Source organism: Sarcophilus harrisii, chromosome 1, assembly GCF_902635505.1.
Source record: "Sarcophilus harrisii chromosome 1, mSarHar1.11, whole genome shotgun sequence".
Taxonomy (NCBI): domain Eukaryota; kingdom Metazoa; phylum Chordata; class Mammalia; order Dasyuromorphia; family Dasyuridae; genus Sarcophilus; species Sarcophilus harrisii.
Genome location: NC_045426.1, coordinates 383,525,615 through 383,543,553, shown reverse-complemented (window position 1 = coordinate 383,543,553; position 17,939 = coordinate 383,525,615). Strand labels below are relative to the sequence as shown.

Genomic DNA, 17,939 nt, shown 5'->3' with positions numbered 1-17,939 from the left:
AAAGTAAAGAAAGGAAAACCAAAAAAGAAAAATCATAATATTGTAAGTTAAAACAACAAAAGTCACAAAAAATCAGTTTGAAAGTAGTGATCAATCAGTCCTAAAGTACTGATGATGAAACATTCTTCCCTCCTCTCTGAGACAACATGGATTGCCAATATGTAATATTGTATATACTATTTTATATAATTGCTATGCAAAATGTTTTACTTATAACTTTTTTTTTGGTAAAAGTTTGGAATATGTGTATGTGTGCATATCTATCTCTTTTTCCTACTTCTGTCCTAAGTATGGGCACTGGCCTTGGCTCTCCTTGCCTCCTCTGGCTCACATATCTCTACTGTCTCCATCAACTTTATAGTAACAACTCTCAAGTTTTAACTTTTCTTTTAAACTTTAGCCCCACATTTCCAAAGCTCTGACAGATATTATGAGAGATGTCCTCCCACAAGACATCTTCACTGGGAGAGTAAAGAAATGTGTGATTGAGAGAAATGCAAATTAAGACAACTCTAAGATACCACTACACACCTGTCAGATTGGCTAAGATGACAGGAAAAAATAATGATGATTGTTGGAGGGGATGTCGGAAAACTGGGACATTGATACATTGTTGGTGGAGTTGTGAACGAATCCAACCATTCTGGAGAGTAGTTTGGAACTATGCTCAAAAAGTTATCAAACTGTGCATACCCTTTGATCCAGCAGTGTTATTACTGGGCTTATATCCCAAAGAGATTATAAAGAAGGGAAAGGGACCTGTATGTGCACGAATGTTTGTGGCAGCCCTTTTTGTAGTGGCTAGAAACTGGGAACTGAGTGGATGTCCATCAGTTGGAGAATGGCTGAATAAATTGTGGTATATGAATGTTATGGATTATTATTGTTCTGTAAGAAATGACCAACAGGATGATTTCAGAAAGGCCTGGAGAGACTTACACGAACTGATGCTGAGTGAAATGAGCAGGACCAGGAGATCATTATATACTTCAACAACAATACTAGATGATGACCAGTTCTGATGGACCTGGCCATCTTCAGCAACGAGATCAACCAAATCATTTCTAATGGAGCAGTAATGAACTGAACTAGCTATACCCAGAAAAAGAACTCTGGGAGATGACTAAAAACCATTACATTGAATTCCCAATCCCTATATTTATGCCCACCTGCATTTTTGATTTCCTTCACAAGCTAATTGTACAATATTTCAGAGTCTGATTCTTTTTGTACAGCAAAATAACAGTTTGGTCATGTATACTTATTGTCTATCTAATTTATATTTTAATATATTTAACATCTACTGGTCATCCTGCCATCTGGGGGAGGGGGTGGGGGGTAAGAGGTGAAATATTGGAATAAGAGGTTTAGCAATTGTTAATGCTGTAAAGTTACTCATACATATAACCTGTAAATAAAAGGCTATTAAATAAAATTAAAAAAATAAAAAAATAAAAATAAATAAATAAACTTGAAAAAAAAAAAGAAATGTGTGATTGGGGAAGGTAAAATAAATTTAGGAATAAAGAATTTTGTTTCTTTCTGTATTGAAAAAAATTTTACTCCCTCACATAAGTACAAAGGCACAAAATAAGCAGTATTTTACTTCTTATAAAATATAAAACAAAACACTCTTTACCATGGAGTAAAACAACTCTGTTCCAGGCTATTAGGTTGCTGTCAACGTTTTTGTCAGAAAACAATAAGGTTGTCGTCACATAGTCAAGCAACTGGTTTAGGAGAGGAAAAAAAAAAAGGCACACATAAATATAGGAGTTATGATAAGAATATGGCGTAAGTACTACCTTGCAAATAAAAATGAAAAATATTGGAAACAAAGAGGATCAAGTGAGGCGTCTAAAATTCTACAAATATTTGTTAAATCCTTTAGACACTGTCTTTAGGCACCAAAATGCATCTCATTCCACAAGGCAACATTCATGTCATTTTATTTTATAAAATATAACTTTAAATGTAGGTAGGTAAAAACTCTTTTTAAAGTACAAAATAATGAGTTTTATTTAAAACAAAAAAAACAAAAAAACACTACCACCATACTAGAAAAACTATTTTACCAAATTATTTATCAAGTAGAGCAATTAAGTTGGGAGATGTAAATATATGCTCTGCTTAACTCAACAAATCCTACAAATTTATCAAAGAAATCTCTAAGCATGGATTTTCTGATATAAATATTAAGGGAAGCCATAAACCCTACTAATTTGCTCACTGTTTACTTACTTTGGCATATCTATCAACATTACTAATATTGAATTATAAGGAAAATATACATTAATACTTTCTGGGTTCACATCCTACCCTCACTTCTGCCCTTTTCCAAACCTGAAGGTCAATTCTGTTCAATGTGAATCCTGGATATGCAAGAGAGGATAAAATAGCCCCAAGTTGCCTAAACTGTTTGAAGTAGAACTTAACTAGATTTGGGGCCCAAAGGAAGAATTATTATAAAATAGAGATACTTTCATATAAAAAAATATTTTTCACTTACATGTGACTTAACTTCAACATCATACACAAGGCTCTCCCAAAGGCCATGAAATTCAACTGTAAGATAACAATTCCAAAATGTAATTCTAGAGAGTTTATTCCTATAATCATAAGATTTGTAAAGTTGAAAAGGACTTTAAACATAATATACAGTCTGACCATGTATTTTTACTGATAAGGAAACTAAAGCATATTTACATAGAATTGTCCAAGGTCATACAGCAAATATGGCATAACTTATACTCAAAAACTAATTCAAAAAACTTGATTCAATATTATAATGAGAACCATAATGCAAAGCATCAAAGAACGAAATAGCCTGAGAGCTGGAAAAGGTCTGAGAGAATACCCAGTCCAACCCCTTCAGCCTCTGTTTGAAAACCTCCAGAGAAGGAAAACTCATTACCTCCAAATGTTAACTATTCCACTAAGTTTTAGTGATTTTTTTTGGTCTCTGTTCTTTCAACCCACGGCTCCTAGTTCTGATCTCTGGAGCCAAGAATAAGAACCCCAATCCCAATCCCACCAATCACTGCCCTCTCTGCCTCAGATTTTTGTGATCCTTCTCTTTTCCCAAAATATTTTTTTTTTCTTAAAAGCTTTGTGAAGTTAGCTTCCCTTCCCAGTTCCATGCCATTCTGACCTTCAGCACTCTTGACCAAATCCATGCAGGCCCATGTATCCATTCTACATTACCTAACTATCCTTACCTAAAATTTACAGTCTGGCAGTTGGGGTTAAGTGACTTGCCCAGGATCACAGACCTAGGAAGTGTTAAGTGTCTGAGGTCCTCCTCAGATATGGATATGATATGAACTCAGGTTCTCCTGACTTCAGGGTGGTGCTCTATCCACTGTGCTAACTAGCTGTCCCTTCACCTTTTTTTTTTTTTTAAAATCAGAATTGTTTCTCTTTATGTTTTCAGAATCTCATTCTTGGGTTTCCCATCTCTTGTGGACTAACTTCTTCCATAGGATATTAGGCTATTGGAATCCTTCCTATTTTTCCTCTGAAGTGTTTGAAATCTGCTCCTTCAGAATCTGGGATGCACTCCAGACTCTGTTCAGCTTTCCTTTTCTGTATCATAAACACCAAAATGGAACTGTCACTATCCCATAACATTCTAATTATTCCTACTTTAGCAAACATTTCCTCCCTTCCAGATTATAACTTCCTTTTGTGGATTTCCCTATCTTTTTAAGGAAAAAAATTATCATAATATAAGTCAAGAAATTATTAGTCACTCCGTATTTGCCAAAAAGGGACAGCTCAAATGCATGGAAAGATAACAAAATCTCTTATCACTTCTACATCATGCCCTGCATCAGGCTAATGAGCTATTTTCTAAACACCACATCTAATTCCTTGCTGTTCAGGGTGATCTGTTCACACAACAATGGTAAATTTGCTCCTTTTTCTGCCCCAATTCCTTATTATCCAAACACTTCCTACCAAGGTTACTCTCCTTTGGTTTCTGGATTTCCTCACATATTATTTTCCTGATAATGCTATTCTACTTCTCTCCCAGCCTTTTATCTAATTTATTTCTTCTGAAAAAGGTATGATGTGCCAGAACCAATCATGAATATTTGTTAAGTCTCAATGATACCTTAAAGGTCACATTTTCCTCCTCCTGTTAGATTCTCCACTTGTTACACATACTTAGTTTGGACATCTACGGATACTGGTTCCACTATTGGATTCAAATCCCTGTTTTGTCTCAGTTTACTAGTTTACAAAAATGGGGATAATAACCTTATGACATATATCACATGTTATCTCAAAGAGGTCAAGCGAATGACCCAGGATTATATGTTGAAGGAAAGGATTCAAACTTATGTTTCCCAAATCCAAATTCAAAATTTTCCCGCTAGATGGGCAATTTCCTTGATGATCTTTGAAGTCCTATACAAATATATTATTCCTTGATTGGGATTTTTCTCTTTCCAATTTGTACAGGACACTATATTTTAAAATATACATCTCTGTATACAAAAGTTCTACTTTTTGTTAGGTGTGACATCAACATGTTTAATAAAACACTCTTAAAATATAAATTGTGTCTTCTTTTCAGGTACAAGTATACCTCATTTCATATAGATGCTCATGAAAATTATGTATGCATTAATTTTTTTAAAAGTCAATCATATTTTAAATGATTAGGATAGTTAAGGAACAACCAAGGAGTTCATGCTACAAGGATGGGTAGAATCAATAAATATTTGCTAAAATGAATGAAATAACATATGGTAGTTTCCCTGCCAAGATTCCAACCAATACTGCAGGTATTCAGGAAAATTTGCATAAGCCAGGTATATGACAATTATCATTTTAGGAAAAAAAAAAAAAAAAGTACCTGGTAAGCATTCCCATAATTATGCATTTATCTCTAGAAGTTTTTTTCCTTACATAGCAAAGGAAGAGTATAATTCATGTGACATAAAGGTGGAGAGGGCCAAAGTCTACTTTAGCTATTCATATACCATATTATACCTGCCGGCAGCACCCAATGATTTGCTGCAATTATATTTTCTGATTCTTCTTCCAAATTTTCACTACTGGGTCCTTCTTCATTCAGTTGGAAGACATGAAGGGCAAGAGTACACTTGCTCAAGTCAATTGGCTATGAAAAAAAAGAAAACTACATTAACAATAAATCTACAAATATTCAGATATTTCACTTATATTACTGTACCAAAATAAGAAGATATGAAAATAGGAATATAAAGGATAAAATATGATGTGCTTATCCTATTTATATTCAGCTGATGATTAAAGTTCAAAGTTGGCTGTGTTGTAGACAACACCATATTAACATTAATGCTGAATAGGCTTACAGGGAAGTAAGACTTCAATACCACACCAAGTAAAAACAATCAAAATTAATTCTTTTTAACATTCATATAATGTGCGATGTATTTCATGTGTGAAAATGTTAATGAAATTATAAAGTATGTGGTTCATTTTCTTTTTTTCAGTAGAACCTTGTATAATGCTAAATCAACTGAGTGAACTAGTCATAAACAAGACAAATTCAAAAACATCTTTTAAAAAGAATTAGGATTTACTGTACTAATAGCTAGACCTTAAGCAGCCAAAGGGTTAAACATTATGAATTATTTAGGTACCTGCCGTTCTTTCACTTTTAACTCTGTATCAACAATAGACACAGACTGCACATTTCTGGACAGAAAAGCATCATCGAATTCAGTCCACGTGTAATCTCCAAACACGATGTTATGTCTATTTAGTAGCTTTACAACACTCAGCTTTATTTCTTCTTTTTTTGCAGTGCTATTAAACACAAAAATAACAATGCTGTTGAGTTGAAATTTATATCTTTCTATAAGCAAATGGTAGGAATGCATCCATTAAAATGCAATGCTGACAACTTGCTGAAATAATATAATAGCTCAATAAGAAAACAAAATTTATGTTTAACTTTTCGTAAAATAAAATAAAATAAACTGATTCATAGAATGCATTCTTAGAACAATTGTTTTAAATTCCCAGGGATTAAGAATCATCTTCAGCAAGTTTTAGAAGCATTTGACATAGTATGAATGCTCAATAAATATCTATTAATGGCAATGAATGGTATTCTTCCTATTTCCAAAGTCAATTATTGAATTCAATCAGCCTAAATAAGGAACATAATGCTATTTATTCTCAGCAAGATTTGAAAATATTTCAATTAATAAAGCCTCTGCTTTGTTCTGGGAATAGTTTGCATGAAACACAGAAAGGAAACACAATGCACAGAATTTCAGAGACAGAAAGAACCTTATAAGTTATTTCCAACATACACCTAAAAAAGAAATTTCCCTTATAATCTACCCAAAAAATGATCATAGTTTTTGTTTGAAGATTTAAAATAAAGGGGACAATAAGTAATTTCAATTTACAAGAATCTAAAGCATCAGTGAATTTTTCCTGACACAAAGTTCAAACACGTTTCTGCAACTGCCATCGATTGCTATTAATCTTATCCTTTGGGGTCAAACACAAGTTAAAACTTTCTAATTAATTACATCCCTTCAACTACTCAAAGGTAGGTATCTCATCCTCTCCCCAACCCCCCAAAGTTTTCTCTTCCCTGGGCTAGGCATATCGATTTCCTTCCAACTACTCCTGACATAACACAAATTTAAGGCCTACCCTTCATGATCTCTACTTGCCCTAATTGAGAAATCCACTTCACAAATACTGATGAAGGTCCTACTCTGCAAAGGCACTATGTGAAGGGCTCAGCATACAAAAACCAAAACTTCTTTTGCTATTAAGGAAACTAAATTTTATTATGGGGTACAATACATACAGATATGTAAATATTAGGTAATTTAAGGAAAGACATTATCAGAAGGAACTTGAAGGAAGGGAAAGATCTAGGGATTCTAGAAAGTGAAGATATAGAGACAATGCATACCATCCAGCAGACATTTGATAAGATAGAGTGAGGATTTAGAAAAGAGATTTTGGCTTGATGTTTAGTTATGGGAATCAAAAGGCATAGAGATGTTTATAGAACCTATTAATACTTAGAATATCAAACAAAAAATATTGAGAGAAAAGAAGGACAAGGACAGAGAGGGGACACTCATCCTTAATGGGCAAGAGAAAAATGATGAACCAGTGAAAAGGACTGAAAATGAATGGTCAAACAAGCAAAAGAAGAATATTGTCACAGAAGGCAGGAAAATAAGAATATCCAAAAGGAAGGTGTGATCAACAGTGACAACTAGACAAATAAAAATGATGACTGAGAAAAGACCGCTGGTAACCTTTGATAGAGCATTTTTTAGTTAAGTAAAAAGTTTGGATGATTTCCAGCAAGGGTTTTGAAGTTAGGTAAATAAATAGAGATAGATATTGAAATCTTTCTAGGATTTTGGCTAGAAGAAGAAGGTGAAAGAATACTAACATGAGAGAATACAGTTCAAGTGAAAGTTTTTTAAAAATGAAAGAGACCTGAATACGTTCATATATATCTGGGAAAATTTTAATGTATAGAGACAGGAGGGAGGAGAAAGGACATGATCAAGAGCAACAAGCTTTAGAAGAGAGAGGAGAGAATAGGATCAAGATATAATTAAGGGATTGGCTATGGCAAGCAAAAGAAAATGAGAGATGATGCAATTTATCTGAATTAGGAACACACTGCCCTGAAGCCAGAGCCTTCTGCAAAAAGAAATAGTGACAGACTAGTATAGAAAACCTGAGAAATATATGAGATTTTTGTCCAGTGAAGCTATGGAAAATTTGGTCACAAAAGGAAGTATAAAAGGACAGTCATATAGTAGAGTTAAGATTAAGATAGGGACAGAGACAGGGACTATGATTTTGCTGGTACCAGGAACTCTCAATTGAGGACACTCTCTATTCCAATGCAGGTCATCATCTTCTCTTCTATTTAAAGTTACAGTTACCTAGAGTACTAAAAAGTTAACTGAGTTGCCCAGAGTCACCCAGCCAATGTGTTTTTAAAGCAGGATTTGAAACTGGGGTTTCAAGGCCAGCACTCTATTACTTTTAACACCTCAATATCAAGTAAAGTTAAAAAACGTGTGGTAGCCTCACTGTGTCACTTTCTTTTTTTAAATTTTTTTAAAAATTAATTTTAGTAGTAATTAATTTCCTAATAATATATAAAAATAGCTTTCAGCATTCTTTTTTGCAAGATTCTGAGTTCCAAATTTTTTCTTCTCACTTCTTTCCTTACCTCCCTCCTCCCCAAGGCAGCAAGCAATCTGATATCCGATATATATGTACTTTCATTCTTAATATATTTCCATGAGTCATGTTCGGAGAGAAAAAGAACAAAACAAAACATAAAGTCTCCACAGTCTAAAGTTTGCTTTCCCAGGATGCCATTGTGTGTCACTTTCTCTAGCAGAAGTAAGTAGAAACAGAGAAGGTGGGTAGAAGAGTAACCCAGGGTTGAGGTTTGGTAATATATGAGCAACCATGATTCAAAAAAGGTAAGAAATTCAAGAGTAGCATGGACCCACACTTAACACTGTATACCAAGATAAGATTAAAATGGGTCCATGATTTAGACATAAAGAAGGAGATTATAAATAAATTAGAAAAACAGGACAGTTTCTCTCTCAGACTAGTGGAGGAGGAAGAAATTTGTGACCAAAGATGAACTAGAGAACATTACTGATCACAAAATAGAAAATTTTGATTATATCAAATTAAAAAGCTTCTGTACAAACAAAACTAATGCAAACAAGATTAGAAGGGAAGCAACAAACTGGGAAAACAGCTTCACAGTTAAAGGTTCTGACAAAGGTCTCATTTCCAAAATATATAGAGAACTGACTCTAATTTATAAGAAACCAAGCCATTCTCCAATTGACAAATGGTCAAAGGATATGAACAGACAATTTTCAGATGATGAAATTGAAACTATTACCACTCATATGAGTGTTCCAAATCACTATTAATCAGAGAAATGCAAATTAAGACAACTCTGAGATACCACTACACACCTGTCAGATTGGCTAAGATGACAGAAAAAATAACAACGAATGTTGGAGGGGATGCGGGAAAACTGGGACACTGATGCATTGTTGGTGGAGTTGTGAACGAATCCAACCATTCTGAAGAGCAATCTGGAAATATGCCCAAAAAGTTATCAAACTGTGCATACCCTTTGACCCAGCAGTGCTACTACTGGGCTTATATCCCAAGGAGATACTAAAGAAGGGAAAGGGACCTGTATGTACCAAAATGTTTGTGGCAGCCCTGTTTGTAGTGGCTACAAACTGGAAAATGAATGGATGCCCATCAATTGGAGAATGGTTGGGTAAATTGTGGTATATGAATATTATGGAATATTATTGTTCTGTAAGAAATGACCAGCAGGATGAATACAGAGAGGCTTGGAGAGACTTACATGAACTGATGCTAAGTGAAATGAACAGAACCAAGAGATCATTATATATTTCAACAATGATACTGTATGAAGATGTAATCTGATGGAAGTGGATTTCTTTGACAAAGAGACCTAATTCAATTTCAATTGATCAATGATGGACAGAAGCAGCTACACTCAAAGAAAAAACACTGGGAAATGAATGTAAACTGTTTGCATTTTTGTTTTTCTTCTTGGGATATTTTTACCTTCTGAATCCAATTCTCCCTGTGCAACAAGAAAACTGGTTCTGCACACATATATTGCATCTAGGATATACTACGGCATATTCAACATATATAGGACTGCTTGCCATCTAGGGGAGGGGGTGGAGGGAGGGAGGGGAAAAAAATCAGAACAGAAGCGAATACAAGGGATAACGTTGTAAAAAATTACCCTGGCATGGATTCTGTCAATAAAAAGTTATTATAATAAAAAAAAAAAAAAAAAGAAATTCAAGAGTATTAAATGATACTAGAATCTAGACTGGCTAGTTTAATATTTCATAAACAGAGCAGCATGATATAAAAGAGCACTGAATTGCAAGCCAGGATACCTGGGTTCTAATCCTGATCTTACCACTAAATAGTCACATGACACTTCACTTTAGCATCACAGTCATTAAAATGCAGAAGTCAGATAAGACATCTCTAAGATTTCACAGAGCTTCAAAATTCCATCATTCTATATGAATTCTGATTCAGATCAGAGTTGAGGGTGAGAAAAGACTGTAGTACAATGCATGCCCACATGGTCAGTAGCTCAATGCTATCCTCATTATCATCCCATGCTTCTTGGACCAATGGATGAAATACCTGTAATACCAATGCTCAACCCTTATTCATGGGCAACAGAGATAGATCCAAATGATGAAGACCTTGATAATTACAAATGATCTGATTTCTAACTCTCTTACTTCAAATAGGTCGTCATTTTTGTCAATCTTTTCACTTGTTTTATACCAACTCCCCCGCTGTTTCCTCAGTGGGGTAAATAATAATAATAAATACACACACACACACACACAATATAAATATCCCCAGTGACAGGTATTTGTAGTACTGTTAAGATTTTAAATCTACAGGAAGACTAACCCCACTACTGACTTTGTGAATCACTTAATCTAACCTTGTTTGCCTCAGCTCCTCTCATTTGTAAAATGAACTGGAGAAGGAAACGGCAAACCATTCCAGTCTTTGCCAAGAGAGTTGGACAGGACTAAAACAACTAAATAAACAACAACAACAAAAAAATTATTTTGTATATACTTTGTATTTACTTAGCTGCTCACTGAACTGAATTTGTCATACTGAATAGTATGACTTGAATAAGTCCAATCTTCCCAATCTCATCCTCTAACAGTCCTAATCATTAGTAAGTTTTTTCCTAATATCAAGCATAAATCTACCTTTTCTTTTATTACTTTTTTAAATTGAATTAAATACAAAATAAAAAAAGAATAGAAAAATTAAGATAGAAAAGGAAAAACAATTCATGTGCCCAGCAGGGTATCATAAAGGATTCAAACTATAGCAATTAATTTCCATTTCAAGAAAGCATTTCCAACAGAAGAAATTATATTCATGAGTAAACATTTTTGTTTCCATGTAGGTTATTTTTTGTTCTCTGCTATGTATTTTTTACTTTATTCTTTTTTCCCTTTTTATCTCCCCTTTCTCATCCCCCCACCCTACCCCTGCCACTTCCCCCAAGCACTCTACAGTTAAGCATACAGATCTCATAAATTTATCTCTGGTACTTCTGTTCCTGTCCTCGGAGGCTCAATAGAACAAACTTAATCCCTTTTTTTATATGATAATCCTACAAATACTTGAACATAGTTAAGTCTTCTGCTCAGGTTAAATATTCCCAGTTCCTTCAATTTATACTCACGATATGTAACAATTAAGGCCTTTCAAAGGTTGTCCTCCTTTGGATACTCTCTACCTAATTGATTGTATGTTAAACTGTGATGATCAGAATGAACATAATACTCCACATGTTGTTTAAGCACGTCAAATAGGACAGCTATCTATTCTTAGAACATATCTTCCTTTTAATGTAGGTCAGTGTCACATTAGCTTTTTGGCTACCACACTACACTGTTAACTCACACAAAGCTTGCAATTCATTAAAATTTCCAGATTTTTTCAAGCTAACTATTCTAACCATGTTTTAATCTTATATTTATGAAATTTATCTCATATCAATCTTCACAAAGCTTGACAGACTTAATCTAATAAAATGAAATTCATTAGGAATATATGTGAAGATTGATATCTTAGGCCCAGCAAGCCATACTTTTAACCTTGCACAAAAACAATTTGTTTTGCACACTGCTTCTGGATGATCTCAGCATCAGCAAAGTCCCAGAATTGAGATTTATGATTTTAACTATTTAGCTCAGCTTCCAGGGGATCCTGACTTGAAAGCTGGAGCTGCAACTAACACAATGCAGCAGAAAGTGATCAATCACATTTTCTGATATTCTAACATTTTTAACTGCTAAGTAAACTGAACAGGTGCTGCACTCCTGTTTCTGCCACACTAACTTTGGTTCTGTATCCAGCTGAATGACCCTTGAGGATTGAGACAATCACAAGGCTCATTTAATAACTTGGAGACGGTTCCCATGGGACCCAAAAACACCTGTATTGTCCCAAAAATGTCTGCACGATGGGCTGTCATGAGAACTATATTCTCAAGACTTAAGAATGACTGGGTTGTGGTCCTGCCTTCTGTGGTTTTCATGCTTAAAAACCCTATCCCTGCCAAAAGTCATATGCCTTTCTTCTCAGGACTTCTTCTGCTTATATTTTCCTCACTTCTGAAATTAAACTTCTTTGATTTATGACTGTCCTATCTCTAGCCTGATCTGTACAGCTCCAGCCACTAGAGTACAAACTGGTTCTGCTTCAGTTAACAAGCCCTCTACTCTAGTTTGTCAAGAATTCTTTCAGATCATAATTCTGTCTTCCAGTCTACTAGTTATGCCTCCTAGCTTTGAATTATTTGGAAATTTGAGGTGTATGCTCTCTCTGCTGAGAAATCCAAATCCAGATTCCTAGGGCACTCCACACAGATTTCTTGGTTAAAATTACAATGAAAAATTACTGAGTCAGGTCATTTAACCAATCATTTTTTAACCATTTAATCCATATCTCTCTATCTGAAATGAATGAAAAAGCATTTAAGTATTCATTGTGAAAGTACCGATTATATACTGAATTCTATGGATACAAATGAAGGATGTCCCTGTCCCCATAATACCAAAGAGATAACTATCTGTTCCCCTTTTCTCCCTCCCCAACACCAAAATCTTAACCAGGAGAGACAACACACATGAGGAAATGGTGGCTAGGGAAAGGAGTTTCTTGGCTGGAATTATCTCAGGATAATTAACAATACTCTCTGGAAATAATACTATCATTGATTATGATGGCCAGAGCAAGAAGTAGAGCTAGTGAGGCAGGAAGCAAAAAAACAGGTCTTCTGACTTGAAGTCCAGTCATCTATCCCCTATCCTCATGCTTACTGAATATAGAAGTTGCTAAACATCAAAGGTGACTTACTACTAAAATGCTTCCTTTAAACTTAGACTTGGAATGCTTCCTTTGGAGCATCATTTCACAAAGGAGAAAAAAGCCTAAGGAAAAAAAATTATTACAATGTACCCCATTTGCAAAGTGACTAAAATGGACAAAGATTCCACTCAGGCATGTACTCCAAAGTAGTCAAAAGATTAAAGAAAAGCATCATATCCACCAAAATATCTATAGTAGCATTTTCAGAGGAACAAAGTTGGTGTCCATGAGTTGAGGAATGACTAAACAAACTGTGGAATATTGCAACCCCCATAAGAACAAGGGAAGAATGGGAAAAAATGAAAAGATACAAAGGGTAGTCAGCAGAATCAAGAAAATATGACACAAAAGATTTATCTGAAGCTAAAGGGGATTTGAGAGAGGATCTCATTCAATACCTGCCTTTTACACATGAGGAAATTTGAGGCCCAGGAAGAGTGAGTGATTTGCCCAAGATTTCAATGTACTATTAAAGTTGGTCTCTGAACAGAAGTTTCCTCTAATTCCAGGGTCAGTGCTCTTTCTAGTATTGCCCCTGCAATACAACCACTACAGTCTAAATGTAAATAGCATTAATAGTCAATGAATAAACACTTATTAAGCACCTAGTAGGTGCAAGCATTGGGCTAAAGCTGAAGTAAAAAACAGTCACTGTCCTCAGGGAGGTTACAATCTAACAAAGGAAAACTGAATACTGTGTAAATATAACGTGCCAATATAGTGACCAAACATGGATTCTGAAGAAGATATATGAGAATGCATCCTCTGTTTTGCAAAGGGAGTAGTCTCTACAGATGTTCACTGGCCTACAATGTCAGATCCTATTTGGTATATTACTGGTCTCTGCAAAATACAACATATTAGGAAATAAAGATTGTGAAGGTTTTCTTTGAGGCAGCCTTAGTCTCAGTTGAAATAAATAATTACTCCAAAATCCAGCCAGCTGGTAAAAATGTAAACGTTTATTTCTCCTTCCAAATTAGCCCGGTTAGTTGAGGCCTATCTCTCTGTCTGGCTCCAAGAGATCTTGCAGCTTTGTCCTTGGCTTCTGCCTCTGCTTTCTTCAGCCTCCAGCCAGCACCAAGGTAGAAAATACAATGGATCTCTCTTGCCTCGAAGATAGGGCTTGTAGGCTTTCTTCCAGAGTCTCTGTCTCCTAAGTCCCACAAGAAGAACTAAGCCCAAGCTTCAAAAGCTCCCTATATATATATATGATCTCCCAAAGGTTAACTCTGCTTTGTGGAGGGAGAGGGATTCTGGGTTATCTTGGGGCCCTAAGGGAGGTGTGAATTTGGACTAAGCCCTACACGTGTGAACTCCATTGAGTACTTAGATACTTATGAGCTCTCTAAAGGTGTGAACACAAGCATTGTTCAATTGTTCAAGTTCTGGCCCAAAATAACTCTTTCTAAGATTAAATTAACTCCAATGGCTTAACAGTTTGTAAAAGATTCCAACAAAAGATGACGTAAGGAAAAAAGATATTAGGTGATGTATTATATCTCTTTGCAGAAAATACATTAAGGAAATAAATTGTTGTTCATGGAAAACATTGATGGATGTATTTTTGTTCACCGCAAAAAAAGATGCTAGGAAATAAAGGCGATGTAGTAAGAAAAGATGTTTGCATTGTATTGTATGGATATTTATATATTACATATTGTAGCATATATATTTATAGGAAATAAAGATGACGTAGGGAAAAAAGATATTAGGTGAAGTATTATATCTCTTTGCAGAATTAAGAAAATAAATTATTGTTCATAGAAAACATTGATGGAGGTATTTTTGCTCACCGCAAAAAAAGATGCTAGGAAATAAAGGCGATGTAGTAAGAAAAGATGTTTGCATTGTATTGTATGGATATTTATATATTACATATTGTAGCATATATATTTATAGGAAATAAAGATGACGTAGGGAAAAAAGATATTAGGTGAAGTATTATATCTCTTTGCAGAATTAAGAAAATAAATTATTGTTCATAGAAAACATTGATGGAGGTATTTTTGCTCACCGCAAAAAAAGATGCTAGGAAATAAAGGCGATGTAGTAAGAAAAGATGTTTGCATTGTATTGTATGGATATTTATATATTACATATTGTAGCATATATATTTATAGGAAATAAAGATGACGTAGGGAAAAAAGATATTAGGTGAAGTATTATATCTCTTTGCAGAATTAAGAAAATAAATTATTGTTCATAGAAAACATTGATGGAGGTATTTTTGCTCACCGCAAAAAAAGATGCTAGGAAATAAAGGCGATGTAGTAAGAAAAGATGTTTGCATTGTATTGTATGGATATTTATATATTACATATTGTAGCATATATATTTATAGGAAATAAAGATGAGGTAGGGAAAAAAGATATTAGGTGAAGTATTATATCTCTTTGCAGAATTAAGAAAATAAATTATTGTTCATAGAAAACATTGATGGAGGTATTTTTGCTCACCGCAAAAAAAGATGCTAGGAAATAAAGGCGATGTAGTAAGAAAAGATGTTTGCATTGTATTGTATGGATATTTATATATTACATATTGTAGCATATATATTTATAGGAAATAAAGATGAGGTAGGGAAAAAAGATATTAGGTGAAGTATTATATCTCTTTGCAGAATTAAGAAAATAAATTATTGTTCATAGAAAACATTGATGGAGGTATTTTTGCTCACCGCAAAAAAAGATGCTAGGAAATAAAGGCGATGTAGTAAGAAAAGATGTTTGCATTGTATTGTATGGATATTTATATATTACATATTGTAGCATATATATTTATAGGAAATAAAGATGAGGTAGGGAAAAAAGATATTAGGTGAAGTATTATATCTCTTTGCAGAATTAAGAAAATAAATTATTGTTCATGGAAAACATTGATGGAGGTATTTTTGCTCACCGCAAAAAAAGATGCTAGGAAATAAAGGCGATGTAGTAAGAAAAGATGTTTGCATTGTATTGTATGGATATTTATATATTACATATTGTAGCATATATATTTATAGGAAATAAAGATGAGGTAGGGAAAAAAGATATTAGGTGAAGTATTATATCTCTTTGCAGAATTAAGAAAATAAATTATTGTTCATAGAAAACATTGATGGAGGTATTTTTGCTCACCGCAAAAAAAGATGCTAGGAAATAAAGGCGATGTAGTAAGAAAAGATGTTTGCATTGTATTGTATGGATATTTATATATTACATATTGTAGCATATATATTTATAGGAAATAAAGATGAGGTAGGGAAAAAAGATATTAGGTGAAGTATTATATCTCTTTGCAGAATTAAGAAAATAAATTATTGTTCATGGAAAACATTGATGGAGGTATTTTTGCTCACCGCAAAAAAAGATGCTAGGAAATAAAGGCGATGTAAGAAAAGATGTTTGCATTGTATTGTATGGATATTTATATATTACATATTGTAGCATATATATTTATAGGAAATAAAGATGACGTAGGGAAAAAAGATATTAGGTGAAGTATTATATCTCTTTGCAGAATTAAGAAAATAAATTATTGTTCATGGAAAACATTGATGGAGGTATTTTTGCTCACCGCAAAAAAAGATGCTAGGAAATAAAGGCGATGTAGTAAGAAAAGATGTTTGCATTGTATTGTATGGATATTTATATATTACATATTGTAGCATATATATTTATAGGAAATAAAGATGACGTAGGGAAAAAAGATATTAGGTGAAGTATTATATCTCTTTGCAGAATTAAGAAAATAAATTATTGTTCATAGAAAACATTGATGGAGGTATTTTTGCTCACCGCAAAAAAAGATGCTAGGAAATAAAGGCGATGTAGTAAGAAAAGATGTTTGCATTGTATTGTAGTATTCTGAAAAAAAAATATTAAAATATATTAGTTCGCCCTAAAAGCAAATTAGGAAATGATGCAGAAAAATAGTTAATAAAGAGAGTAGGGAAACGGAGAGGCCCGGCCGGAGGGGCCAGGAGCGGGCTAAGCAGCCGCGAGGGAGGGCTCCAGGGGGCGGGGCTCTGACCTGTTGCAGCGCAGATGCACCTCCACGTTGATCACGGGTGACTCCGACACGCAAGGAAGCGCCTGCTTCAGGTCCCCGACTGCCTCGTCCATCCCGCCGCCTCTGGGGGAGGAACCCGGGGGAGAGAAGAGCGGGCGGGCTCTGGTCAACCCACCGGCATAAGGTTGCCCAGCCGGGCCTGGTCGGGCCTCGCGCGGCCCAGCCCCGCCTCGCCTCGCGCCCAGCCGCGCCTCGCGCCGCTCCCCCAGCCCCGAGCCCCGAGCGCTAAGCGAACCCACTCACACCGTCCGCCCTAAGCAGCTCGAATCTGCCGCCAGCGACAGCTTGATCCCGCGACCCGGAAGTACTAGCGTCGCGCCCGCCTCCCAACCCCGCGGGAGGAGGGGTCACTTCCGGTCCTCGCCCAGCGGAGCCTGGGCTTTCCCCCTCCCTGCCTCTCTCCCAATCCCCGCGGCGCGGAGGGAGCCCGAGGGGCGGAGAAAAGAGCCGAAGAGCCGGAGGAGGAGGTGGGGGGCAGGCGGGCAGGGAGGAAGGCCGCCTGGGGGGGAATCGGCGCCGCCACCTTCTCCTTGCCTCTCCCGGGTGCTGCGGGGGGCCGCGGGGGGCGCCTGAGCCCCCCGCCCGCGGCGGCCTCCCCGCCATGGGGAAGAAGCACAAGAAGCACAAGACCGAGTGGCGATCGTCGTACAACGGTGAGAGCGGGCTGGGGCCGTGGTGCGGCGAGGGGCGCAGAGTGGGGGAGAGATGGGTCGGGGGGAGGGGTCGTCCTGGGATGGGGCGGCCGGCGTTCTTTCGGCGCGCTCGCCACAATGCCGGCTTTATGACGACATAGGGGCCCGGGATTCCAGAACCCCCGGGGGAGGGGCGGGCCGAGCGGGCTCCCCGAGCCTCGGGCGCCGCGGGAGGACTTC

The 17,939-nt window shown here is 36.0% G+C and overlaps 2 protein-coding genes across 11 annotated transcripts in view; one reads left to right on the top strand and one right to left on the bottom strand.

The window, feature by feature from the left end:
- Nucleotides 1-17,386, bottom strand: part of TRIP13 (thyroid hormone receptor interactor 13) — a 38,609-nt gene extending 21,223 nt beyond the window's left edge. Inside the window, exons 1-6 of the mRNA XM_031946092.1 lie at nucleotides 17,311-17,386; nucleotides 17,029-17,130; nucleotides 5,637-5,802; nucleotides 5,002-5,131; nucleotides 2,510-2,565; nucleotides 1,640-1,730 (exon numbers count right to left, since the gene is read on the bottom strand). Coding sequence (XP_031801952.1) covers nucleotides 1,640-1,730; nucleotides 2,510-2,565; nucleotides 5,002-5,131; nucleotides 5,637-5,802; nucleotides 17,029-17,120 — 535 coding nt within the window. The 5' untranslated portion in view covers nucleotides 17,121-17,130; nucleotides 17,311-17,386. The remainder of the gene's footprint in view (nucleotides 1-1,639; nucleotides 1,731-2,509; nucleotides 2,566-5,001; nucleotides 5,132-5,636; nucleotides 5,803-17,028; nucleotides 17,131-17,310) is intronic.
- Nucleotides 17,387-17,476: 90 nt separating this feature from the next.
- Nucleotides 17,477-17,939, top strand: part of BRD9 (bromodomain containing 9) — a 49,244-nt gene continuing 48,781 nt past the window's right edge. For 6 of the 10 annotated variants that reach the window (XM_031946091.1, XM_031946088.1, XM_031946090.1 and 3 more), the window contains exon 1: nucleotides 17,484-17,720. In XM_031946091.1, coding sequence (XP_031801951.1) covers nucleotides 17,669-17,720 — 52 coding nt within the window. In that variant the 5' untranslated portion in view covers nucleotides 17,484-17,668. Of the gene's footprint in view, nucleotides 17,721-17,939 lie in introns of all 10 variants that reach the window. The other 4 variants (XM_031946082.1, XM_031946084.1, XM_031946083.1 and 1 more) reach the window with 3 other exon arrangements.